Source organism: Squalius cephalus (assembly GCF_949319135.1).
Source record: "Squalius cephalus genome assembly, chromosome: 20".
Taxonomy (NCBI): Eukaryota; Metazoa; Chordata; class Actinopteri; order Cypriniformes; family Leuciscidae; genus Squalius; species Squalius cephalus.
The window spans coordinates 12,460,459-12,486,784 of NC_137141.1; the positions used below are offsets into that span (position 1 = coordinate 12,460,459).

The window sequence follows — 26,326 nt, forward strand, 5'->3', positions numbered from 1 at the left end:
TCCAGGCTTTTTATTGCCCAGCATCTTTCACTCAGAAACGTGCATTTGAAGTCAAAACAACTTGAAACGTAAGAATCCTAAATGAAAGCTAATAGATAAAGAAATGTGCCTTTTCAGTAGTTCATGTACAAAATTTGTAATGTATTATACATTCAAACGTTCTACCTCATGACATCCAATAAATACCTATCAGCTAGCAATTAACCACTCAGTGTTAAAACTAATCTAAAAGAAAATGTATTTGTATTGGTTGTTTTCTGTGGATTCAAACAGTGCAAACATCGAAAAGCAAAAAAGGAGAGCAGAACATAGGTTACAAATTCTTCAAGATATACTTTATTAAGGTAAAATGCCTTAACAGGCAGAGCACAGCAATGTCATTAATAATTTTTTTAAAATCTGACACACTTTGGAAAACAGTATACTGCAATTTTCTTTTCTTTTTTTTCAGATGGTGTTCAGTTAGTTACTGTCAAAATAGAGAAAGTCTCTTCCCACATTCAAATGTTTCCAGTCAAGAAACAATACATCATACATATCAATACTTAAAAATTGAGAAGAATATGCACTACCTGTTCACAGGGGTTAATCAGAAGAGTCCCACTTGCAGAACAAGAGTGACCATTTCACATCGGTATCTTTATACACAAAGTTAGCATAAAAAGTACAAGGCGTTTTACCCCATATTAAGATTAAATGCATTTCGTCACACTCGTGCCATCATTCATCACCGTTATGATATATAAGATTCTGTGCTATGTACAATGTAAACATCTGGGCTCAAAACAATCTCAAAAAGTCAATCCCATCAAGTCGTGAAGCCATTGCACCACCTAATATCCCAGGACTTATAAGAGATGATAACGGAAGATGGGGAAATGGAGCAAATATCAATAACTCAATAACCCTACTGGCCAAGAGTTCATGTTTGCAAGTACATTGGGAGATAAACAGAACAAAAAAAAAAAAAAAAAAAGAATTATATTGCAAGGCTAGGTCAACATCAGTGCAGGAAGTGCCAGGGTGTGTCATGAAGAACAGAAGAAGAATGGTGGGTGGATTGAGAAAATAAGTTAGTCATTAATGCTTACTCGAAGTAAAAATCATCAAGCAGTACCCAGATAGAACTCTGCAAAATTCAATCTTAAAAGGTTAAAGTGCAGACCAACATTAAGGACCTGAGGAGGGATTTCGATAGGAGAACTGCTGATTGGATGGCAGAGTAAAAGTACAGAGACCCAGCAATTTCTTATTAGTTACAGCAACCTGGTTGTAAGCACTATACATCAAAAGCACACATGCTCATTGGCAATCCACAGACACAGAAAACGCATAGCCCATTCAAACTAATCACTCTTACATAAACGCACACTGCATGTGTCTTTCTGGCAAACTATGAGTCCTCGTCAGTGTCCCTGTTTTTCTTGTCAATTGGCACGTTGATGCTATGAAAGGCAGGGACCCAGCGGTTGTCATGAACTCCCACGTTGCATCCTGGTGAGTCTTTGTGAGATTTGCGGCAGCACATCCAGTAGCCCGGGCCATATGGTAGTGCCTGGCAGTAGGGCTTATGATGCCAACGGCAGAGCGAAACATCACCACGGTCATACCGCTTCTTGCACTGCTTGCAGGGATCGTCTTTGTAGCGTGGATCACTAACCCAACGAGAGTCTGCTGGCCGTACGCCATAACTCTCAATGATAAATTTAAAGTAATGGCAGCTGCACTTGAGGGCAGCCAGGCTCTCAGTAGGCAACAAGCAGAAGATCTTTACAATGATGTGGTGAGGCAGGAAAGCCATGTACTGCTGAGGCTCCAAAAGTAGCTGGATCTTGAAGCGAGTTTCTAGGAATTCATGAGACACTAGGCGGCGTAATGGAAAAGGCACAGGCTCCTGATTAACTACGCAAGTCTCTACTCCCTTTGTCTCCTCAAAGTTTTGATGATTTTGCTCACCCACAAGTCCATCTCTGCTCTCCTCTCTGAAAGACACTGAAGTGTCCACAGAAGGCTCAAAATCCTTGATGTGTGAAGGCTCTTTGTTCTGAGATTTGCTCTTTGATAAGATTTGCTCCTTCAGAGGCTGAGGAGATTTGGCAAAAAACAACATGCCTGGTAGCGGCTCCTCATTGCACTCTGAGCTGGCATCCTTTGGCGAGGACTGCAGGTTATTTACCATTTCAACAGCTGTGCTAGTTCCCTGTCTTGCAATACAAGAACTTTCTTCCTCCTTGAGGGCGCAGTTATCAAGCCCACTCTGTGAGGTCTCGGTCACCTCAAGGGTCTTAGATGGGTAACGCAGCTTGTCTAAATCACTACTCAGTTCCGGTGGGACACTCTCAGCTCTACAGTCCTGAGGGACAGAGGGCGACACTGGCTGTGATGGCTGCAGGTAAGGTTCTGACCCTGCTAGAAGCACACGACCCACCTTCCTCTGTAAGCTGTTGCTTCGAGAGAGGTTTCCTCCACCTTCCCGGAGGCTTTGTCTGCTCAGGCACTGTGACTCCAACTTGGCCACCATATCCAGAACTCGAACAGACTCACTTTCCTCCTCCTGGTCCTCCAGCTGTTCTGCAACCTTGGACTGCTGCTCTGCAGGCTGAGGGATGGTTCCAACTTTGGACAAAGTGATGCTGCTGGTGCTTCGTAAGGATGGGGGTTTGGAGCTAACCTGCTGGTCACTTGCTCTTTGCTCCAAGTATGCCACCATCTCCACCACAGAGAGAATCTTTTCTTCCTCTTCTCCTTCCATCCTGACAGCATCCTCTGCAACTTCTTGGCATGGATTGATGTTCTCACTGAAGGCCTCTTGTTGAGACACTATCTGTATTTCAGGTTTTGGTAAAGGAGGTTCTACACTTTTCGATATTTCCGGGTTTCCAGACCTCCTCCTGCGCTTAGCCACAGACCAGTCACCATCCCAGCAGCCTTTGTTTTTCACAGAGACAGTCCGCAGCTCTGGAGCAATGGCTTCTGTTTCTCGAGGTGTTAAGGTGTTGTCAATAACACTATTGCAAGTATTGCCGCACTTCTGAGCTGCAAAAATGGCAATTTTCTCTTTTGTGTTCCCAGGTTTAATGACAGCCCATATATCCAAAGATCCCTCTGCATCCTCTCCTTGGTAGATCCTAAGTGTTCCATCATTCTCCAAACCAGTCGAAGGTGAAAGCAGAACTAAAGAAGTAGTAAATGTTGTGACAGAGGATGCTCTGCTCTTGCGGGTTCCGATAACTCTAGTTGGTGCGTTGCTCCCACTGTTGGTGCTACATCGGAGGGTGTTGGTGGAGATGACACTGAGGGGACACCGGTTGGCTGTACCGTTGCCAGATGAGCCCATGAGGCCACACGACTGGCGAACGCCCCACTCTTTCCTAAACACTCCCTGCTGGTCGACATGGAGGACTCTTGTTCCATCGTGCACAGATTCCCGATGTATCTCCTTATCTTGTGGTTTGGGGTATGGCTTGAGATGCATGGTAGTAAACCTAAACAAAAGGGATAAAAAAAGACAATTTCAAAACAAATCCACTAAACTGTTCCACTAAAGGGCAGATAAAAGAGAAATGGCAAGAAAGATAAATTCTTAAAAAAGGAAAAAACTACTTTTACTAGTACTTTTTCAAGGATGCACATCCATCTTAAAGAAATATTTCAGTCAAGCAGAACTTAAGCCCATTCATTTAAACTACAAAAATACTTAAAATATGGGCCAAGTTGAAAGGACTGCTATAATGGTACATTTTGCAGCTTGACAGTCCATGGTCACTACATGTTTTCCCTGTATGGACAAAAAGTAGCATATTCTGTTAAACATATGAGGTGGAGTAAAGTGCTAATTTTCATTTTCAGGTTAACTTTTTCAGTGGTTTCCAACCCTGATCCTGGAGTAACCCAACACTGCACATTTTTTGTTTCTCTCTTTTTTGGCACACCCATCTGGGGTCTTGGAGTCTTTACTAATGAGCTAATATGTAGAATCGGGTGTGTTTGATTAGGAAAACATCCACAATATGCAGTGCTGGGGGTCCTCCAGGACAGGGTTGGGAACCACTGAACTATTTCTTTAAGATGCATGTCTCTAGTCAATGAAGTAAACTCAATACCAAAAAGTATTCTTTTTAAATTTGCTCGATTCATAACATTACAACAGTGGATTTCCTTCAAGCACATTAGCTGTAAAATACTAAAATGATTAAAAAAGAAAATCTAGAAATTGATCAAAAGTCAGTGCAGCAGGTTCTTAGGAATGCGTTTGGGTCTAATGATTCCGTTTGTTGTAAAACGTATGCAAAATGGCAAATAATTCCTCCAGCAGAAGTAGTTTCACAGTGAGCACAAGGGCTAAGCTGTTCCCTCTGGCCCTTAGGCTGACATAATGGGAGCAGAGCCACCCAGGTCCAGACACAGCTGGGCTCTAACACAAGCACTCAGCTGACACGGACACAGCTGCCCTACAAACAAGCCTGCAGCACCACCAATAGCAGTATCTATGTGTGGGAGGACTGAACTCAAAGACACAAGTGCATATAAGGCATTCTTCTACTGCAGATTCAGACCTGATAAAGTGGTACTAGGGATTCTCACGTGACAACATGGGATGGCATTCGGACAGTGTGGACAGCTATTTCAGAGCCAAAGTGAGAGTGGGAGGCGGCAGGCTTACTCAAAAGGGAGGAGGTATGTGGGTTGCAGCCATTTATTGGATGGCAAACATGTAAAGTGAAACATGTCCATTGAGAAGAGAGAATAGCATTTGGTGTATCCTTGGAAAGCTTGCATAGCCCAGCACATCTCCTCCTGTGCCAACCTTCCTTTGTGGAAAACAGCGGGAGAGGCCAATCTCTAAGGTCAAAATCGTTTGGTTGAACTGTTGTCTTGGATAAAAAGAGGGACAACACAAAAGGCAAGTCAACAGTGTACCCATAGACAATCGAAGCCACTCACATTTCCTGGTACAACCCTGCCTCGGACTTCCTGTTCGTACAACATTTTTTGGTGCTAGCAAAGCTCAAACATAGTAGATTCACTTTCAGATGTACATAAATTCAACAGTTGGAAATAACTTGACCAGACTTCAAAGACAAGGTAGTCTGATTAAAAGGTCACCACTGAAATAAAAAGCTAATGGATTTAGATAGATAGCTAGCTAGCTTCCCCCCTTTGTTCATGAAATAAACAAAAAGTTAAACATCTAATTTGACTTCTGTATTGATGGATGACAAAATTCCACATAAAAGAGACTGTAGCACTGTACTGATTACTTCAAAACCTCAAAGGAACCTCCCAGTTTGCACAGAAACACACTGCAGCACCATTGCTGGACAGAAGTATGATTACCCTGGAGGTACGCCAGCTCCTATCTGGCACTCAAATGCTGATTTTTACTCATTACACAACCTGGCAACAACATACAGCTGCCGCCCAGCCCTTGCCCTCAACGCACTCACAACTCAGAGTTTCCTTAAGACCATGGGCCAAAACACATGTGTGAGCTAATGATAATTTTAAGGGCAAAAAAGCACAACAACATTATGTAAAAAGAAAACAAATACCCACAAGTGAAAAGCAAAACATCAGATTGAGTAACGTAAAGGATGACGACGTCTTGTAAAGGCTCATGACTTCCTCTATAAGGGGCCTGCCAGAGGACCTGGTAAACTGATTGGGGAAAAACATTTTTTTAACGAGGATGAGGTCACGATTATGAAGACTCCATTGCTCCAATTATGTTGTAACACTGTGTTCTTCCTAAAGAAAGGGCTGAGCATCTGGGTCTGCACACTTCACCACATGTGTCGCCGCAGTCTATAGCTTATGTAGTCGTAGCTTAGCGGGACAAAACAACAGAGGGGTAACTATTGGTGACATGCGAACAGGATCTCACTTTTTTGTGAAGCTGGACGCATACAGAAAAGCTTGTTTTTCTCTACCCACTGGATAGCACAATATGCTAAAACCTACATTTGTTTGCCATAGTAAGACAGGATGGGAAATTGTCAACATGAGAACCATGGCTCAGTGTGTGCTAACAGCTCTACCACCGCTCAGCACAAAATTCAATATACATGTTCTAAACATCTTTAAAGTTTTTGTTATGAAAACATTTAGCTGAGGGCTGATGTTGGCTGTTGTGTCCAAACAAAATAATGAAAAACAACCCTGAAGGAGGTCGACATCCGTGATGATGAACAGATGAAAGAGTTTATGTTGTTTTTCTGGAAATGAACAGTGGATTCAGTCTATCTAAACAAATGTAAGTGAGTGAATTACCATCAAATTACCCTCAAAATGTGTGATGTCATGTATAGGCATGAGTGCAGTAAGTACTAATTACCTCCAGACTGATGGCGGATTGGAGGCTCGTAACCGTGGTTCCCGGTAAGGGGTGGGGTTGCAGTAACTGATAGTTTTACATTTCTGAGGCATTAGGCTCCTCCCTCCAGTGCGAGCGATGTCTCCCAACAGAAGAGCTCAGGACTCCAGCCTCACTGCAAAACAACATTGATGGACAAAACTGAGAACAGCTTGGCTTTCCAACTTGAATACACATGTACATTCAAAATAAGGACAGTTTTGAAACACAAGACCCTAATAGTATAAACTTACTACCAATTATAGTTCTTTATAGTAAAGTTAAAATTTATTGCAGATATTTTTATTAGTTTGTACAGTTCTATCAGTAATCAAAGCATCCATTAGAACAGCTGAAGCTCTCTCTACCAGGAAACTTCTAAACACTCTTCCATGAGCACTTGACTCTTAACTATTGAACTGTTAACTATTAAAACACTTACTTTTAACTCCTCTCAGTTCACTTTCTGTGGTCTCACAGTGTCTTGCGTACATCTCTGTACTAGCTCATATTTGGGACTTTTCTAAGCAGTTCTGGAAACTTTTACTGCAGCAGGTCTCTTGTCTAGGTCTCTCCCTAGGTTTGTAAAGCTTTTGTTGTAGTATTCTTAATTTGCGAGTCACTTTTTAGCATAAAAAAGGCTAAATGTAAATGTAACCGAGTGTGTTTATATTCAGAATCTTTATTCTTAATAACTGTGTAGGTCATAAACAATTTAAGCAAAATCCAATCTGCACACATCGATTTATGCCAATTACCCGGACTGATTTATTTAAAAATAAATCATCTCTCTAACATCGTCTGGTTTCTATGAGCTGATTTTTGACAGTTAACAGCAATATGCTGTGCATGCTGAATGGCCACTTTAGGTTTTAAAAGGTTCTGCATACTGGTTAGTGGTGAACAAAACATGCCCCCTTTAGTACCATTTTGTAGTGATAATTCTAACCACTTGCAGCAATGGCTACATGCTGTGCCTCAACAGAACATGAAACTGTAAACTGAAGAAAAACTTCTTTTTTTTTTAACAATACCAGCGAGCCTTTCTGCAGTACCGGTAGTATTGAGAACCGTGTCAAACCGGTACCCTCTGATAGACACAACTTTCAAACGCTCCTGTATGTATTTGTGTAAGCGCTCTGTGAAGAGCATCAAAGGTTACCATTTACAATGCGTTTTTGCAGCGTTGCACATTGTAGCCAATCATAGACATGTTTGTTGAGTGCGTGAACACAATGCCCAATCAGAGGCGTTTTAGTCAGTCAGAATCATCTCAAATATACCAGTTTGTTCAGCGTGAGCGCTGCACACTTGCGAATCGTTTTGTTATAACCAACAACGTATAAAGATGATGCAAATAAGAAATTCATTGCATAGGCAGCATTTTAACGGCTGCAGCTGAACTTAAGTGATATCAGCTTTGGTTAAAGGGAGCGTTCATTGCTCGGTTACTGTTTAACTTTAACCGATTCATAATTTAAATTAGTACACACACTGTAAACTTTCGGGAGTGACAACCCTATTAAAATGTGGGATTGAATCTGAAATTGCGATGTTTGACAATGGACGGACACAAAAATCTGATATCAAAATAGATCTGTGTAGTCTGCCAATTGTTATGTTAACTGTAATGCTGTGTTAATATAAAAAACAATAGTTTTTGCGATGGTACCGACTAAAACAGTTACCGTGACAACCCTACATCAAAGCATCACAGATTGACCTCTAGACTGTATAAAGTAATTGTGCATCCTCAAAGCCTATTGGAAACTAAGTTAAGTTTACCTTAAATAGCCTATGAGGTCTGCAGCAACCACTTGTGAGGGTGTAATTCCAAAATAACTAGGCTATCACAAAGAGAGACACAGAAACCTACATAAGAGACAGGGAACATTGATGGGAAGAAGCTTTAATAACCTGATTTGGTAACAAACTGGACCACAGCACCAATTTGTTAAGAATTTGTTAAGATTTAATGCACAATTTTACACACACACAAAAATATATATATAAACTACTTGCTATAGTAGTATGTTATGTAACATGTCAAATGATAAAAGAAAGATTCACATTCTGAAGGTCAAACTACAGCTCTACAATCTCATCTGGAAGCAGAAATAAAATAGAAACGTGCACATGCTGAACAGAACACATGGCTCTGAATCTCTTATGCCCATTCCCTCTCCAGGGGTTAGAAAAGCAGCCAAGCAGTTTGTTTTCAAAGAGATACTTCACTCATGAAGAGCAGATAAGCCTGGAAAAAAAATGTTTTTGGAACAGTACCCCCATGTCCCAACATACGTCCTCAACGAAACGCTTGTAATAAAAACGGACACTGGCTGAGCTCACCAGTAGACAAGATTACATAGTCTCAACGGAGAGAGCAAAACAAAGCAGAGATAACTTCATTTCCTCTTTCTATCCGTGTGTTCTGAGTACTCATGTTCATGCAGCTCCTGGGGCGGATCCACAAATGAGCAACTGCCTAACAGATAGCTAGAAGTCTTTCTCTGAAGTATCATTTTTTTAACACTTAAATGACAAAAAAGTATACTCACATTCAGCCAAGCTTTTCAGCAAGTCAATGCATTGTAAATTCCTCCGGTTCAACATTTGCACAGTATTCCATTACAGAGGATAGTATGTACACAGTCTTCAGCACGTGGTTTTATTGGTCTGACTGACACCCTCCAGAATTTCACCTAAGCAGCTGTGATTGGCCGGGACAGGAGGGCTCCGCTTACAAGCACGTGTGTGCCTGCCAGAGGATATAAACGCAGGTCTGATAAGGAGCCAATGGGCTATTCAAGATCCTTGCATGCCTATAAATGGCAAAGATAATCAATACTTTTGGACCTTCGCTGAAGAACGAGGACTGCGTGCACAAACTTTGCAAGCAGTGATGCAAGCAAAACAAAATGCAAGACAAACAGTAACTAAAATGAAATATACTAAAATATACAAACAACGCATGGTGTCCTTTAAGGGCGAGGGAACTTCTCATATCGCACTTCCTTTACCTGAACTTGCTCAAGCTTTTCCAAAAACAATGGCACTCATTCAAAAGGAGAGGTGGGGCGGCTCCTTAGCTTACACAATGCCATTTCCAGACCGTCTAAAACAGACCAGCTGCTACAATGGCTTTCATAGATCTTTCCAGATCTCGGACGCTGTAAAAACATAAGAGCATAAATCAAATAGCCACGCACCTCTCATGGTACAAACCCAAGAATTTTCAGCTGCTCTCTTAAACAGAGGAGCCTTTGAGTTTGTTAAAAGTGTCTTGGAGCGTCAAGTCCAAACTAAAAGGGATAGAGGTACATGGTATAGTCATGTCAACTCTAAAATACTGCACACTGCAAAGTATGCTGCCAAATATTTATCAAAAATGATACGCAAAAGAGTTCAAAACATTTCAAAGAGTAGCATGTTACACTGGTGTCACATGACCTCACTACACTGCATGCTTAAAGTCCCCCTGTGGTGAAAATCAAGCTTTTATGTGGTGTTTTTAATATTCTTTAAAACAAACCATGTGCAAATTCATAAGCCAACACCATTGCTGAGTATTTTCTCCTTAAAAATCCAGTGAACCAAAGACTGTCTCAAAAACGCAGTTTGAAAACGCTGGTGTTTCTGACGTCACAAACTACCTTGTAACCAATCAGGTCAACATATGATCGTCAACAAGTGGATCTCTGAGCTGGTGTGAGTGAGTGGAGGCAGGGCTAATTTGCATATTCATAGAACCACGTATACTAAATGAGGCAAGGGTGTAGAGTTACACTCAAGCTATTTTAAGGCATGAATTTTTTTTTTCCAAGGAAAAAACATCTAAATATATCATTTTGATGATTTTGGTGAAGGGATATCACCTAGCGATTCTGTGCAGCCAGATAATTCACATACTAAGCACAGTATACATTCTAGTGTTGTAAAAAGTACCATCTATGCAATTCTATTCAAATAAATAAATACATGAATTGAAAAAAATAAATAAAAAAAACTAGCCTACTCTTAATGCACTCTCACAAAAATTACAAATAGATGCCCTTTGCAATAAAAATCACACATGGGGGAAAAACTAAACAAGTGCAAGGACTTAAAGACTTAAAACTATACTGTAAAAATGCTACAGTAAAAACATGTTAGCCTAATGGTTAACTTGGTTATCTTACCATATACAGTGAAAACCTGTGTAAATGGTTTAACATCACATTATATGTAATTTTGCTGTAAAATACTGTCAAATGTATAGGTTTTGCAATTAAAAACTGTGAATTACCAAATAAAAAAAAATAAAAAAAGTTCCAGATATTTCAGCATTGATATGTATCGAAATATAGATATTTTTGACAACACTTAATAAGTAGCCTATATGTTTACATAAACTAAGTACATTTCACTTTCAGCAGACCGAGGTTCACTTCTCTGTTCTTCAGTACAACTTCCCTTTTTCAAAAACTTTGAAGTAACTCTGTGGTTTTCTATTTCCAGCAAAGGGAGTTAATGTATTTTTCAATGCACAGAATCTGCTTTACTATTTGATTTGGTCCCATTTCAAATCAAAGCACTGAGGAGTTTTCTTTCCCATAACTGAGCTGCAGATGGGCTGTGGTGCTATTGTGCAATGATTTGCCTTCTCAAATTGCCTTCTTGCACGTTCTTGGGTCACAAACAAGCTTGCGATTATCTTTGCCCTCTCTATCCTCTGTTATTTTGATTGCTACATGGTTGTTATATGTGCTAATGTTTAAAATTCAATAAATGGTTAGGCTAGAAGTCAATAATCAGACTTGTACATCCAAACTGATTACAAATTCAATAGTCAAAAATACTTAGAAAATATAACTGCAACATACTGAATCTATAAAGAATCAATTTTAGCATAAGATTATCATGACAAAAGAGTGTTTGAGTAGATACACAAGTCTGTTTGAGAGTAATGTTTGCATATGATATCAGAAGATTTTATGATGATCCATGAACCAACCAGTGTTAACCACTCAGCAGATTGAACTCCTTCGAAAGAGGTTAACAGAAGTTCAGTTTGATACAAAATAAGACATCAACAACTACCAGTAAAGCCTCCGATTACCCAACAGCCCCAGCTCTGAATTTCACATCTTGATAGAAGTTCACACATGCTCTATAAATGCTTCTGTGGCACTTTGAGGGACCGTCCACAATAAGGGACGCATGTTGGAAGCGTCCAGTTGCCAAATACTATGCTGCTATTCTGACACCATACTAGGAATAGTTAGGTCAGGTCAACAAGCATGTCAACAGCCCAACCCAACTCAACGAGCAAGCACAAGCAGCATATAAATACAGCACCGATATACACAAGGTCCATTGCATGACCTCAGACAAAACCAGGCCTTTGAACATTTCGCCAGCTGAAACCTGATAGGCTGTGCACACCTTGTGCAATCGGCGTTTCAAAACAAATCTGTTACCACTATAACTGCTATCTGTCTTCTCTCTCTCGCTCTCCTATTAAATCAGCCGGTGTCATAAACGTCTGTAATGAGCAGACATGTGAACACAGCCGTATGATCTCAATAAGGTGTTCCAGCTACGCTAATGTTCTTAGTAGGAATCGACAGACCATCTGCAATGAGTCACTCCCTGTGAAATGTGAGTTTAGCATGCACAAAAAGCACTCTAATGTGGGCTTGTGTATGAAAGAGGAGTCAAATGAGACAACTTTACATAACTTTTTACATAAACTACAATCAAACGTTTGGGGTCGGTACTTTTTTTTTGTTTGTTCTTTTAAGACGTCTCTTATTTTCAGCAAGGTTACATTAACTTGATCAACAATACAGTAGAAACATTCATTTGTCACAATTTAAAATAACTTTTCTATTTGAATATATTTTAAAATGTAATTTATTACTATGAATATTTCTATATTTTCAGCATCATCGAGTCTTCAGTGTCACATGATCCTTCAGAAATCATTCTAATATGATGATTTGCTGCTCAAGAAACATTTCTGATTATCAAATGTGTGGAAACATGATTTTTATTTTTATTTTTAGGATTCATTGATGAATAGAATAGAAAGTTACAAAATTAAACTGATTTTTTTTTAAATAGAAATCTTGTAGATGCTTTTACTGTCACTTTTGATGTGTTCTTAAATAAAAGTATTAATTTCTTTTAAAAAAAAACTTAACTGACTAATAGGCTACATCATCGTCCATGAGTGAGGTCAGCTTGTTGAAGTGGATTCTTTCCTTTGCCCAATTATTCAGTACATTAGTCATTCAGGCAAGCCACAGACTAGCTGAATTTTAAAAGCATGTAGTTTAATACATCCCTGTTGTGCATTTCTGCCTATAAACATTAGGCAAAACCATCATGCCAAACCAGAACAAAAAGACTTGGTCAGAGGTAGACGGGAAAACAGCATGCATTAAGACTGCATTATTAATTGTGAAAAACAAAGGCTCTGGATTTCACGTGCCGCCCAAATAATGCAGAGTGTGTCAGCCACGGTTTAACATTTTGCCACACAAATACTTCAAAGCATTTCAAGCTTGATGGAAAAAAAAAACACACTAAACCCCAGTTCGAAAGAAGGCAATGCAATCCAAACCACACACTATTCAGCAGACTTGTCTATGTTCAAGACAAAAGCTTGTCCCAACCTGCTGGGTATTTCTTCCCTGTGAGAAGCTTGTGTAAAAGCTTTCCGTGGTTTGCAGAGTGAGGTAAGATACACCTTTCTGCTCCACACTTCCCTTTAGCCTGTCACATGACTCCAGGTCGAGTGACCAAACAGGTTCTTGAGCTGTGGAAGCAGTCCACTTGTCAGACTTCCCTTGCAAGCGCCGCAGGGTTAATTGCGTTCAAACAGGTGGCTGTGCTCAATTGTGCTTTATGAAGCATTCACTTAACTAGGTATATTCTCACTGCATTGCATTAGGCAGACAGAAAAACGGCAGAGGAGGGCTGGTGCTGCAATTCTGCACGTTTCAACATGACACCGGTTGCTTAAATCAACACTTTTACTTGCCAAATAAACTTAAAATGCCTGCCAAATAAACCAACCTCTTGAATGGTCTGATTAATGGGAATTGTTTAAAGTACTCATTAGACGTGGTCTGAGACTACATGCTAGATTTCTGTGGCATAACTAAAATAACTTGACAAAACACTAAAAACTTAATTTGCATGTCATCACTATACAATTATGGTATGACACTAACCAGTCAAGAGTCATTAAGCACTGGTTGGTGTTGGACTTTCCGGGTTGTGCATTGTAAAATGTATTGCTTTACAACAACTTCACAGGCTATTCTGCAACTCAAGATATGACTGAAATCTACATTTAAAAACCTTCTAGAAGAAAAAACATTGGGTGACACCTTGATCTCATTGACCCACCTGAAATAAAAAACCTGCAAAAGTAAATGCACATGATGCATCTGAAAAAACATGGCCTTCCAGATAACAAAAGGACAGCCGAAAATTGCAGCGACCACAAACAAATCTACCCCACACCATCTGACAAATAACCGTGAGAACATTTATCACGTCTATAACGGGATGTATGGCCTGGTTTTGACATGCCACATAACAGCTGACCAGCAAAAGATAAAAGCCACTCTTTGCACTCCTGATCTGCAATTACCAAAACTGTAGAGCTTCAAAATGCTCATTCCACCTCCCCCCATTACGGAAACACAAGGCTTGCGGATCAGCCCAATGTTGGTAACAACTGACCTGTTAAAAACAAGCCAGGCTTCAGATCAAAATTTGGCTACAAGCATGTCTTCAGGAAAGCAGACTTGTACCAACTACAAAAAATTTAGAGATTGATCAATATTATTTTTGTTTGACCATTTTCAGTAAAGGTTATGTTTCTTAGTGTCTCATAACCATGGCCTATAGTGTAAAAAAAGTAATTTTTAATTTAGACAGACAATGCATTTAATAAGCAAACAAATGTATTTAATATATCTGGTAAAATCGATTAAATAATTTCTGCATCAGTTATAACTGAGATGCTTGTATCAACACCTTACACAGGGGCAAAGTTCAGATATCTAATTAACTAGTTAAACATTATAAGTTCTTTGCTGCTTCAGCGTCTCGCTCACATCCAATATCTTACCATGTTTTCTCAGGTCAACTAATGCACATGATGTGTCTGTGTTAAATGACAGCAAGTAGATGGGGTAGAGAGATTTCTACAGAAGTCACAGAATAATTTCCTTACAATTAGCTTGTTGTTGTGATTATATCCTTACAATATGGATTATGGTTGGTATACTACAGCATGTTTGCCAAATTCTCATTTGTAGGTCATCTGAAAGAGTTCAAGAGAGTCAGAAAATCATTTCAAATGTGACTTCTTGAAAACCACCAAAACCACTTATAATTCAGTACATCTGATAAAAACTCAAAAATGTAAGACACACTTCATTAAAATAATAAAAACAAGCCTGAAAGCTAAATGAAAATAAACAACATAGAAAACAGAACAACTTAAACTAGGAACTGGCCATTGCACCAAAAAAAAAAGGAAGAAGAAAAAAAGTCGTCAACAAAGTTATTCATTAGGGACCACAAGATAAACACGAGTAATCTGCACTTATTTACACCCTTTTAAAACGACGGAGCTGACAAATAAATACACATAACTCGGAAAAAAATAACTCATAATATTAATAAGTGTGATAGTACTGCGTCTATCCTCATTAGCACTAAAGCTAACTGACAGAAACGCCATGACATACATCTGCTCTCTAGAGGAGAGAAAAATGGGGGTACTTAAACGAGTATATGCATTTAAATACACATGCATAATCAATTAATTATCAAAAATAAGTCATTTAGATTCTATTAAGGATATATGTCCTGTTTTGGAGGTGTTTAAATGCTAGTTCCGCTCAGTATATGCCAAACCGAGTCAACAGGGAAAAACACTGTATAAATGCTACATCTAAATCACTTTAGATGCCAAATAAATCCATTCAAACTCTGGTAACGCCACAGATAAAGGTATTTATGACTGACACGTAGTAGCAATAAGCATAACATGAGGAAATAGAAGAATAAAAACTGACCTGAGAAAAAATAGAATAAAAGTCGAAATGGAGAGGTGAAATCACTTGCTGAAGGGGAAACTCTTCGTCGCCTTGTTCTTCTGTCTTTACTGCAGTGAATTCATATCATCTTGTCATAATTTTAAGTCGTGTGTCCTTCAGGACTCAACGCTTCATTTATGTGTGTGTGTGATCAGATCAGGTGAACGCGCAGCGGACACTGCCTCATATATTACGAGCACGCGCATAAAGGCACGCTAGCGAGCGTGCACGCACCCACCCAGAAGAGAAATATAGAGCACTGCTTGGGATGGGCACAAGTCAATGTAGGTTTTTATATTACAAACTTTTTTACATTCTTCTGCGGTAACAATTAATAACATATTTCCTTATTACCAGTAACTTTTCTGTCCAATAGAATGATTTTAACGATTTTTTGTAATCATTCTGATTTTCAAGGATAGATTGCAATATTTTTGTATTGTTTGAGTTTAACTACTTATATTATTTTATTATAATAGTGTCCCAAAATAGAGAAATAAAATAAAATAAAAAATGCATAAAGGCAACTTTATACTATTTAACTTTTTGGGCTAAAATTAACAAGAACATACATACTTACATATAGCCTAGTTGTGGCCAAATGTGAAGTCTGGCCTAGGAAAATCGAAATCTTCACCCTTTATTCAATTATTATTATTATTATTATTATTATTATTATGATTTGAATGTGTAAAAGATTTTGTAAGCATTTAAGCATTGTTGAAACATGTCAAATTGTGTGGACATTATTTTTGGTCAGGATGTCATACAAAGAAATTGTGAACACATGCAAAAACACAAGAGAACCAACAAAATATTAATAACAATTTTTTTTTCAGATTTTTTTTGCCAGATAAATACATTAACCAAATGTAGTGTTTTGTTCTTTCTTCATATTTAAAATATTTCAAAAAAAATATATATGTTTTTTCATTTTCAAACTTGTAGGGTTATGGCAAAAAAAAAAGTGTACAAAAAAAAAAAAAAAAAAAAATTATATATATATATATATATATATATATATATATATATATATATATCATCTTGTTTAACTTTACATGCATGTATCCCTGAGTCTGAAAAGTACAGACTGAATGAGGCACATTCACAACCCAAAGGAACATTCTTAAAACTTACATGCACATTATTTATACAATGTTGGAGGTTTCATCTGTGGGTTGCAACAGGGCTTAACTCTTTGAAGTAATCAGGTGCTTCAGGCACTATATAAATAGACCTCTGCATAATTGAGGTCAGTTATATTAGATTTCTGTCAGGGTGTCTCTGACAACAACTCTGACAGACTGTTTCCATGATTAAAAATGTAACACTGCCTTGGCTTCAGTTTATACTGCTGTTATTTTATATATTAGGAGCTGCCAATAAAAGTGTACTACACAGATCTCACAGAGGATTGTAATTACATGCCCAGCACTCAATGTTTACATCAGTTGTTGTTTCTTTAATCATGGGATCTTTACACAAAGAAGAACCATCTTTGGCACTGGTTACAGTTGAAGATAACTTACATTCATAAAGTTATTCCAGTTCTAATTTCACATTAATTATGCATTATTCATGATTGGCCACTATCACATTACCCACTATGACCTCCGCCATTATTCTCATCATTATCATCAGTATCATGTTCATGTAAAATATTTATTCCTTTTAACCCTGCCACTGAGCCTTATGACAACCCAATCCTACCCAGATAGTAACACACCCACCTAGAGGTACCAAAGCAAACTACAGCACTGAGAAAAATTTGCATGCAGATGTATATCATTCTAACATTTGTATAAACTCTTGTTGACATACATAGTGTGAGGTAAAATAACTTGCATGTGTGGTTGAATAGGTTGCATATGTCATTGTCAAAAAACATGAAACTATTACAGAATCAGTGCAGATTTCACTGCAGTGTCTCCACATTTACTGAACTGAGGGTGACATCACCGAAGATACTAAGACCTCTGATCTGGCTGAGCTCACGGACCCGATGTTTGAACTCCAGAAGGTGTGACTTGTTCACGGCCACTTTGAATTCAGTGTCAGTGCATAAGATCTTCATCTGAAATTCAAAACAATTTTAGTCATTTGCAATTGAGCATGGAATAGTTTTGACCAAACGTGGCAGGAGACAAATGCATGATCTTGTTTTGTCTGCTTTGTTGCAGTACTTTTTAGTGATGCTATTTCAGGACCTCCTTTTCTGTTCTTATCTGATATCTATTCTCTAATGTCTTTAAACACAATGAGGGCCGAACAGTAAATATTTAAGACATTTGTTTAATCAAAATAAAACCAATGAGTGAAAAAGAAACTTAAAGGAGAACTCCGGTCAATTTTAACATTGAGCTCATTTTTTTGTACATTTGGAGTGCTGTCAATACAGAGAACAACGACAAAAATCGGTGTTGCCTACACCGAGTTATTCTATTTTTAAAATTTGCACCCTGTTGACTTCAATGGGGCAAGTACTAAACCTGCTTTTAGCCTCTTAACATCCTTGATGTGTCATTACAAGTGCACAGAAAATGTGAGTGATTCCTTCTGAGTGAACACGAGTGAGTCTGACTTCAGTAGATGTGAAAGATGTGTATAAAAATGATGTTATTTAAGCCAGCGCAAATACCTTTGTTTACATCCTGTTAGGCATCCGCATAGGTTTAATACCTATCACGCGCGTGAACTCGGCAATCGACTACTTTGGACTTCAACCGAAAAACAGGATGTAAACAAAGGTATTTGCGCTGGCTTAAATAACATCATTTTTATACACATCTTTCACATCTACTGAAGTCAGACTCACTCGTGTTCACTCAGAAGGAATCACTCACATTTTCTGTGCACTTGTAATGACACATCAAGGATGTTAAGAGGCTAAAAGCAGGTTTAGTACTTGCCCCATTGAAGTCAACAGGGTGCAAATTTTAAAAATAGAATAACTCGGTGTAGGCAACACCGATTTTTGTCGTTGTTCTCTGTATTGACAGCACTCCAAATGTACAAAAAAATGAGCTCAATGTTAAAATTGACCGGAGTTCTCCTTTAATTGTTTGATGCCACGCTCACCTCAAAAGGCTTTCCTGGGGCAAAAGGGAAGGAGGGAAGCGCTCGCTCTTCTTTACCCCATTGGTTTCCAACCATGCTGTTTCGCACAATCACTTGCTTTCCACTTTCATTGAAGCGGGGGTTTAAATGAAACGCAATGTCATTGCCTCTATTAAAATTAATTGTTAAACTAAGTGGAAGAGAAAAAAATAAGATTACACACATGGAATACACAGGGATGTCACAAAGAAGGAGATTGTTAGACAATGTTGGTCAAAGTGGCCATGTTTAATTTCATAATTTAACTTAATTTAATGTATGTTCTAGGTAACAATAATTCATCAGTGCACATTATTTACAAGCCAAATGCTTGTTTTTGTAATCTTTAACCAGAATGTGGTGACAAAACAAAATGCATGTACTTTATAATGTAATGGTATATTACACTTAACAAGTATTTGGGCCTAAATTTAAGACAACCATTTGGAATTACAGTTTTAACAAACTCATAAAGTTAATGTGATGCATATTTGTCAATCATACATAAATTAAACCGGTAAGAAAGAGGTTTCTGTAATAGTACTAATAAACTGGCTGTGCATTTTAAATACACAAGAACCAGGTTTATATATTTCTCATCAATAAATCAAAATTCTCATACAATTCTCATACATTTTAACTAGCTGAATATTGTTCCACAGCTAATCATATATATTAAACATGCTCATACTTTTTAACTGAATAAATGTAACTTTTCACAATAAACAGGTTTATGCTGATTCAAAGAAATTTTAATAAATGCACTATGAAAATATGATTTAAATAGCTTATAATAAACTCTGCCATGCTTTTTTTTAGTTTTACTGACATATATTATCAAATTCATTGACCATAATTACGCAATGGTACCCAGTGATGTTCTACCTGGAGCTGTTATGCGTTTATATGCCAACAACCCTATCAATGGTGAAATGAATCTGCAGCAGTCAGGTGGTACGAGTCAGAGCTCTAAGTTGTTCACGTTCATTATTATTGTAATGTTATGTACTTTGATACATGAGGTAATTTAATGGCGTCTCTCGTGATGCTTTGCAGACTCTGCTCTGGCTGTGTGCGTTCATGTGTTTTGTAGGATTTGGAGACGCTCTGAAGGGAGGGTGGGAACTTATGCTTTCAAAGCTAGCTTGCTATTGCAAGCCTCTCCGAAATTGCCTAACCCTACTTTAAACTAAATAGTTTATGTTAAAACTGTGTAATCCAAATGGATGGGAATTGTATATGCAATTCAATACATGGATGTTAAATTTAGGCCTAAATACTTTGAGTGTATGTACTGTATGTAATAATTTGTCATGTTTTTATGTGTGTGTGCATTGTTGTTTTTACACTTTAGCGTTGGGTTTGACCTCTCCAGTGATGGTGATGAGCATCTTGTTAAAGGCTCCACTTTGTAGCGGGAGGTCAAATGGCACAGTCTTGTAAAAAAAGAAAAGAAAAAGTAAATTAGCAGAAACCAAGAACCATTAGGGTTCAACGGGGCTAAAGGCACACTGGGGTAAAAGGAGCATTTTATTTTATTTTCCTCTTAACCACTAGATGGCACAAAAATTCTATTTTATCTGTTATGTTAGTGCCTATTATTAAAGACAAAGCTGGCAAAATAAATAGTATGGATAATTACCGGCCAGTATTTTATCCAAGGTTATGGAGAGCAACAGAGGTTACAACAGAGAAGTTCCTAAATGTCTGGTGAGAATTCTGGCTTTTTGGTACTCCCATTAGTCACTGCATGTAAAATGGGGTAACTCTGTGTCTGCTCCATTCAATGTAAGCAATAGAGTTAGACAGGGAAGCATTTTGTCTCCCTTTCTTTTTAATGTTTATATCGAAGCTGCTAAACAGCTGTGGAACAGGGTATATGGTTGGTAACACTAAACTATCATCAACCACTAGATGTAAGCCGACGATTTGGTGATGTTTTGTCCATAAACAGTTACTGAGAGTTTGCTCTCAATATGGGTCAGACTTTGACACTAAATATAATGCAAAGAAGAGTAATATTATGATTGTTAGGAGTAGGGAGGACATTAAACTTTTTCTGACTTCTCTCTGTCTGGTATTGTCATTAAAGTATGTAATGAGGCTAAATACTTAGGACATTATATAACTGATGACCTATCTGATGATAGGGACATTTATAGACAGTGTCGTATGATGTATGCACAAGCTAATAAGTTGATTCGAAAATTTAGTATGTGCTCAGACTCTGTGAAGACTTTTTAGAGCATATTGTAACCCTATGTATACTGCCCATTTGTGGCGGGCTACAGAAAGAGCAGCATGCAGAAACTCAATGTAGCATGCTACGATGCTAGCCACGATGGAGCAGTGCAAGCCAAATGTTTGTTAGTGATGGTGTGCCCACCTGTCTGCTGTGTGCAATATCATGCACAAATGCATGTGTAGGTTAACAGACTCTGCAAACAGTATGATTTCAACACTGACAAACCCAGCAGCACTAAGTGGAACCATTGGCGTTTTAACCTACATATAAATATGTGATATTGTGGTCTCTGTTTGTTTTTCTGTATTTGTCTGTTTTATTGTTTGTGTTTTTGGACCATGCGTGTCTTTAATAAAGCTTTGATGATTTAGCTAAACTTATTGTATTTATACACCAAGCATGGGGTGTAAAATCAATGTTCAATAAAAAATATATATTTTTATATAGACCTATATTCTGCAATCATGCACTATGGGATTTGTGAAAAACATTTTCCTTAAGGTGTGCCTTTAGCCCCGTTGTACCCTACTGTATTTAACACAGACCGTTCACTTCAACAAGATTAAAATATTTAGACGTTTACTAGCCCAAGGTAATTAATATGTATTCTATAGGACAAACTCCATGATGGTTGTACAAATCCAAGAAAAGTGAAAACATCTCACTAGTGCTATTGGAATTTGATTAGGAGCACCATAAGGGCCAGTTTGTGGTGCAGGTCCAGGCCACCCAGGAGTTGTAGGCTGCCCGGGCTGTCCAGGCCATGTTGGTTGGTTTGGCTGCCCAGGCCAGGCAGGGTTGGCTGGTTGGCCTGGCCAGAGGGGGTTAGCAGGCTGTCCAGGCCAAGCGGGGTTAGCAGGCTGTCCAGGCCAGCCAGGATTGGCTGGTTGGCCAGGCAAGGCGGGGTTAGCAGGCTGGCCGGGCCAGGTGGGGTTGGCTGGTTGGCCAGGCCATACTGGGTTTCCTGCCTGCTGGTTGCTTTCCTGTGAAAAATCGAGGGCATCTGAAAGCTGAAACAGAACATAATAGAACTTATAGCATGATACTTTTTGCACTAAACTAGATAGAATTATTAAGGGGATAAAATGTACTTACATCCATGATCTCTGAAATCTAAACAGAGAGAATACATTATTAATTTTACAGAACATAATAATTGGCCATGCTATATAGTTAAAGCTCCAGTCCGTAACTTTTTTGGGTTAAAAATTATCCCAAATAAAATTTGAGCAAGTACATATAACCAGCCAATGTTCAAAACTATCTGCTTGCCTTAGCGTGATTCAAAACGGTAAGCTTGTAATAACGGTTTTAATTCCAGTGGTACTGGTGGATTTCCGCGGGAAATTCGAGCATGTCTTTGCGTCATTAGGTCACATCTGTACACATAAAGAAGGTGTCTCGGCTAGTAGGCTATGAGTGTGAGGATGATGGAGGTAGAGATTTTTAGCCTTTTCTCACAGCACTTAATTAAACTTATTCATTTGATGGCGGACCCAGAAAGGTTCAAACTACAATCACCAGTGACAACTGGAGATTCACCAGTTGTAAAATGCAAAAGACTTCAGACTACAGAGTGGCTACAGAAAAAAAGAGACTGCAACCGGGCCCATGCGAAAACAAGGATAAATATCGGAAGGGCATTAAATGTAGTCAGCAGTGCTGATGTTGTTAACATTAACAATTTGAGAACGATAAGCGATCGTTAGATTTAATCAGCGCGATTTACTGCAATGCTTTTTTCCCCCCTTTTTCAGAACAAAAGTGGATGTTACTTGTTCAGATGACATTTTCCGGTGAAAATTCTTATGTTGGTCATACTTCCAAAAAGTAGAATCTGTGATTCCGAATGACAGTTTTCACGGCACGGTGACTGACAGCTGCACATTCTCCTCAGTCCTCATAACATTGGATTCATCCGCGCTGTGCCACAACCCACGTAAATAAGTTGGTAATTCCGCGAAAAACTGCAATTGCAGATATGGTAACACTTTATATTACGACCCGCAAACAACTGCGTAAGTAAACCGAAATTACGGTGTACGTTTCTGTAATTATAGTGTACTTCCGTGTAGGTATAAGGGAACAATAATTAAGTTTTGGGTAATAAAGGGGTAACAAGCAGATATACAACCTGCAAAGAACTTCGTAAGTAAACCGACATTACGGTGTATGTTTCTGTAATTTTAGTGTACCTCCGTGTAGGTATAAGGGAACAATATGTTAAGTTTTGGGTAATAAAGGGGTACAACCAGATACAAGCAAATTATTTATAATGTAATTATTTTAAAAATAACAGGTACCTATTCTGTTAATATATTCCAGGCAAAAATTGTACGCCTGTTGTATATAAAAGTTTTTATCACATTTCTGGCAAAATATGTTCTTGTGCAATGTAGTTACAGGGTAATTTTGACATCTGTGGGTTGTAAATTAAACTATAAATATATATATGGCTGTATGTAAGCACAGTATGATAAAAATTGAATCCGAAACAATTTTATAAACAGCTGATTTCGAAAAACATTGGCAATGCTATTTATTGGCTTTTCTTATTAAACTACTTAACGTTAAGCCAAAAAAAAATTAGTTTCTGCTATTATTTTAATTTAGAATGTACCATGTAGTACTTAGTACTTACCTTATCACATTGTATTGCAATGACACTTAAATGTCAGGGCAAATATACTGTGTAATTAAATGTTTTTTTATTTTTTTTATAAGAGTACCTTTCTCTGTAATTACTGTGCAAATAGTGTTGTTTCGTATTGTTACATAGTAAGTAGTGTTTGTTACCCGTTTCAACTGTGTATTTACAGGGTAAGTGTAACTCCTGCGGGCTGTAAGTTAAAGTGGAGCTTGTTACCCCCTTGTTCTGTGTAGTTACAGGGTAAGTGTAAATCCTGCGGGCTGTAAATTAAAGTGGCGCTTGTTACCCCCTTGTTCTGTGTAGTTACAGGGTAAGTGCAGTAAATATACAATAAAGGATCCCATTTAATTTCTGACTTTTATTTTACAAAAAAAATTCCAAACACTTTTTCATCTTAATAAAGCATTGTCTTTTCTACAGTATACTCAAACAACAAAGTTTAATTTACAACCCACAGATGTCAAAATTACCCTGTAACTACATTGCACAAGAACATATTTTGCCAGAAATGTGATAAAAAACTTTTATATACAACAGACGTACAATTTTTGCCTGGAATATATTAACAGAATAGGTACCTGTTATTTTTAAAATAATTACATTATAAATAATTTTCTTGTATATCTGGTTGTACCCCTTTATTACCCAAAACTTAACGTATTGTTCCCTTATACCTACACGGAGGTACACTATAATTACAGAAACGTACACTGTAATTTTGGTTTACTTACGAAGTTCTTTGCAGGTTGTATATCTGCTTGTTACCCCTTTATTACCCAAAACTTAATTATTGTTCCCTTATACCTACACGGAAGTACACTATAATTACAGAAACGTACACCGTAATTTCGGTTTACTTACGCAGTTTTTTGTGGGTCGTAATATAAAGTGTTACCACATTATTTTAAGCAAACCCACAATCTTGAATGCACAAGTTCAATCCTTCCATTAGAAGATATACGCTGCATCCAAAATCGAATACTTCCCTACGATATAGAATGCGAAAAACATACCTGCCAAAAAAGTAGTATGTCCAAATTCTTAGTATTCGGAAAACAGTTGGCGACCAGTAGTCAGACTGGTAACCCAAAGGTTGCGGGTTCGATTCTCAATACCAGCAGGAAATGACTGAGGTGCCCTTGAGCAAGGCACCTAACCCTCAACCACTCCCCGGGCACCACAGCAAAAATGGCTGCCCACTGCTCCAGGTGTGTATCCACGGTTTGTGTGTGTGTAACTGCTCAGACAGTATGCAATTTCAGATGCAGCAATAGCCTCTGACATAAAACTAATATGAAATACTAATGCTGAAAAAAAGTAGGCCTAATCTGTCTTTATGGGTGCAGTTGAGTGATAAAGGTAAAACAACTTCTCTTTGAAAACTACATAATGTGTTCCTGTTTCCCTGCTCGCACGAATTGATGAATCACTTTTCCATGAGACCAACCACCACACCCATTGCACTGTGAGAATGGTGAGCCAAAGTGGATGCATGATCATATGATATTAATAAGTAACACTAAGTTAAGTGTAATGAATGCATAGTCTTCTTAACAGAGATGCATGTTAAATCAAATTAAGTTCCCATGATTTGGCTTTGGGTGCATTATAACTTTTACCTCAGAGATGTTTTGTTAGAAGTTAGAATGCACATTGAGAATACACCTAAACAACTACAGGTACACATTAATCTAATCTCTTCCCTAAATAATTTATTATTGCGCCATCGGCACTCAAACGAACTTGAACACTGCAAGCTCAGACTCGTCAACAGGCCTGTGGATTTCACCGTGCCTGTGAATCACATGAAGGCATGTGTTTAAAGCTAGCTAAAGTAAATTAAATTCTATATTTCTTTCAAAGTTGTCCAGTTATTTGTTTATATCTGTAAAACTTGCCTTTCATGCCTTTCATGCCTTTCATGTCAACACGACATGGCTACCTCCTGTTTGCATTAGGCAAAACTCATCAGCCACATAAATAGCTTTAAACAATTTGAATATCTCTATGCAAACACATACACCGAAGTTAAATCTATTAACCTTGAAGATGCTGACAAAGTTTTGAAAAAGAGAAAAGAGGCTAATGGAAGGCACATACCTGTTTCGTGTTCTTATTGCACAGTGCTGTTCTGTAGAGGCAGTGTAGGCAGGCCCGGGGTGGAGTTCATAAATACACACTCTCACGCCCCTGAAAACCCTCCCCAGGCCTGTACTTCTGAGAAGAGACCGCACCCACACACAGTACAAACACATGGCCTGCTTTCCATTGGGAAATATGATCATTTAGAGGTGATACTATGAAAAATCAAGTGTTATGCCGAAACGTTCTTTTCGGATTGAGTCAATATTGGCTCTTCATATGGCCTGACCGTCTGAAGGTTATGCAGTTTATCAGAAGTGCATAACCTCCGGATTACCCATGTGTTGTAAGGATGGGGGTCATTTTTTGTTTTTTGTTTTGACAAAATAAAGAACAAAAGCCAATCGTTGCCTTGGCAACTAGGTAAGGATTGGAAGAGCTGTTCATAGCTTAAAACATCTGTAGGGTTGCATAGTAACTGGCATTGTATGGCTGTTTGTATACAGTGGACAAACCTATTCATTCATTACTGTTTTCCACATTTTAGAATTGTAGTGAAATGATCTAAAGCTATGAAATAACAAACGGCAGTATTGGAACAGTATTGTGAGCAAAAACATTACACGAATAAAAACTAGACTTTTATCGAATAAAATATAAACAAATAAAAACTAAAAGATTTTATCAAAAAATTTGCTGACTTTCTCTATCAGAGTTAGTATTGGCTGCAGATAAAGTACTAATTGTTGGTGATTTTAATATACATACAGATAATGAAAAAGATGGGATTGGCATTT

General features: G+C 38.2%; 2 protein-coding genes across 4 annotated transcripts; both read right to left on the reverse strand.

Moving 5' to 3' along the window:
* Positions 1-313: 313 nt before the first annotated feature.
* Positions 314-15,697, reverse strand: fbxo34 (F-box protein 34). Of its 2 annotated transcripts, none has more exons than XM_079852631.1 (3): positions 15,436-15,697; positions 6,335-6,488; positions 314-3,485 (listed from the first exon to the last, which is right to left on the reverse strand). In XM_079852631.1, the coding sequence occupies exons 2-3, from the start codon at positions 6,424-6,426 to the stop codon at positions 1,394-1,396; spliced, it is 2,184 nt and encodes a 727-aa protein (XP_079708757.1). In that variant the 5' UTR covers positions 6,427-6,488; positions 15,436-15,697; the 3' UTR covers positions 314-1,393. The 2 variants fall into 2 exon arrangements, with proteins under 2 accessions (XP_079708757.1, XP_079708758.1); XM_079852632.1 differs by lacking the exon at positions 15,436-15,697 and adding an exon at positions 8,911-9,066.
* A 1,376-nt stretch (positions 15,698-17,073) lies between these two features.
* On the reverse strand, positions 17,074-25,787 carry lgals3b (lectin, galactoside binding soluble 3b). 2 transcript variants are annotated; one of them, XM_079852634.1, is made up of 6 exons: positions 25,548-25,787; positions 21,893-21,910; positions 21,463-21,807; positions 19,900-19,988; positions 18,535-18,703; positions 17,074-17,530 (listed from the first exon to the last, which is right to left on the reverse strand). In XM_079852634.1, exons 2-6 carry the CDS (start codon positions 21,896-21,898, stop codon positions 17,372-17,374), a joined length of 768 nt encoding a protein of 255 aa, XP_079708760.1. In that variant the 5' UTR covers positions 21,899-21,910; positions 25,548-25,787; the 3' UTR covers positions 17,074-17,371. The 2 variants fall into 2 exon arrangements, with proteins under 2 accessions (XP_079708760.1, XP_079708761.1); XM_079852635.1 differs by having other exon boundaries at positions 21,463-21,780; positions 25,548-25,770.
* Positions 25,788-26,326: the final 539 nt, after the last annotated feature.

Bases quoted from the DNA above. Each gene is read 5' to 3' on its own strand.
- fbxo34 (XM_079852631.1), bottom strand. From the start codon at position 6,426: ATGCCTCAGAAATGTAAAACTATCAGTTACTGCAACCCCACCCCTTAC. The intron at 3,486-6,334 runs GTAATTAGTACT...CCTTTTGTTTAG, and splicing joins AATCCGCCATCAGTCTGGAG to GTTTACTACCATGCATCTCA.
- lgals3b (XM_079852634.1), bottom strand. The intron at 18,704-19,899 runs GTAAAAACAACA...TCTTCCACTTAG, and splicing joins GTCAAACCCAACGCTAAAGT to TTTAACAATTAATTTTAATA. The intron at 17,531-18,534 runs GTGAGCGTGGCA...TTTGAATTTCAG, and splicing joins CCCCAGGAAAGCCTTTTGAG to ATGAAGATCTTATGCACTGA.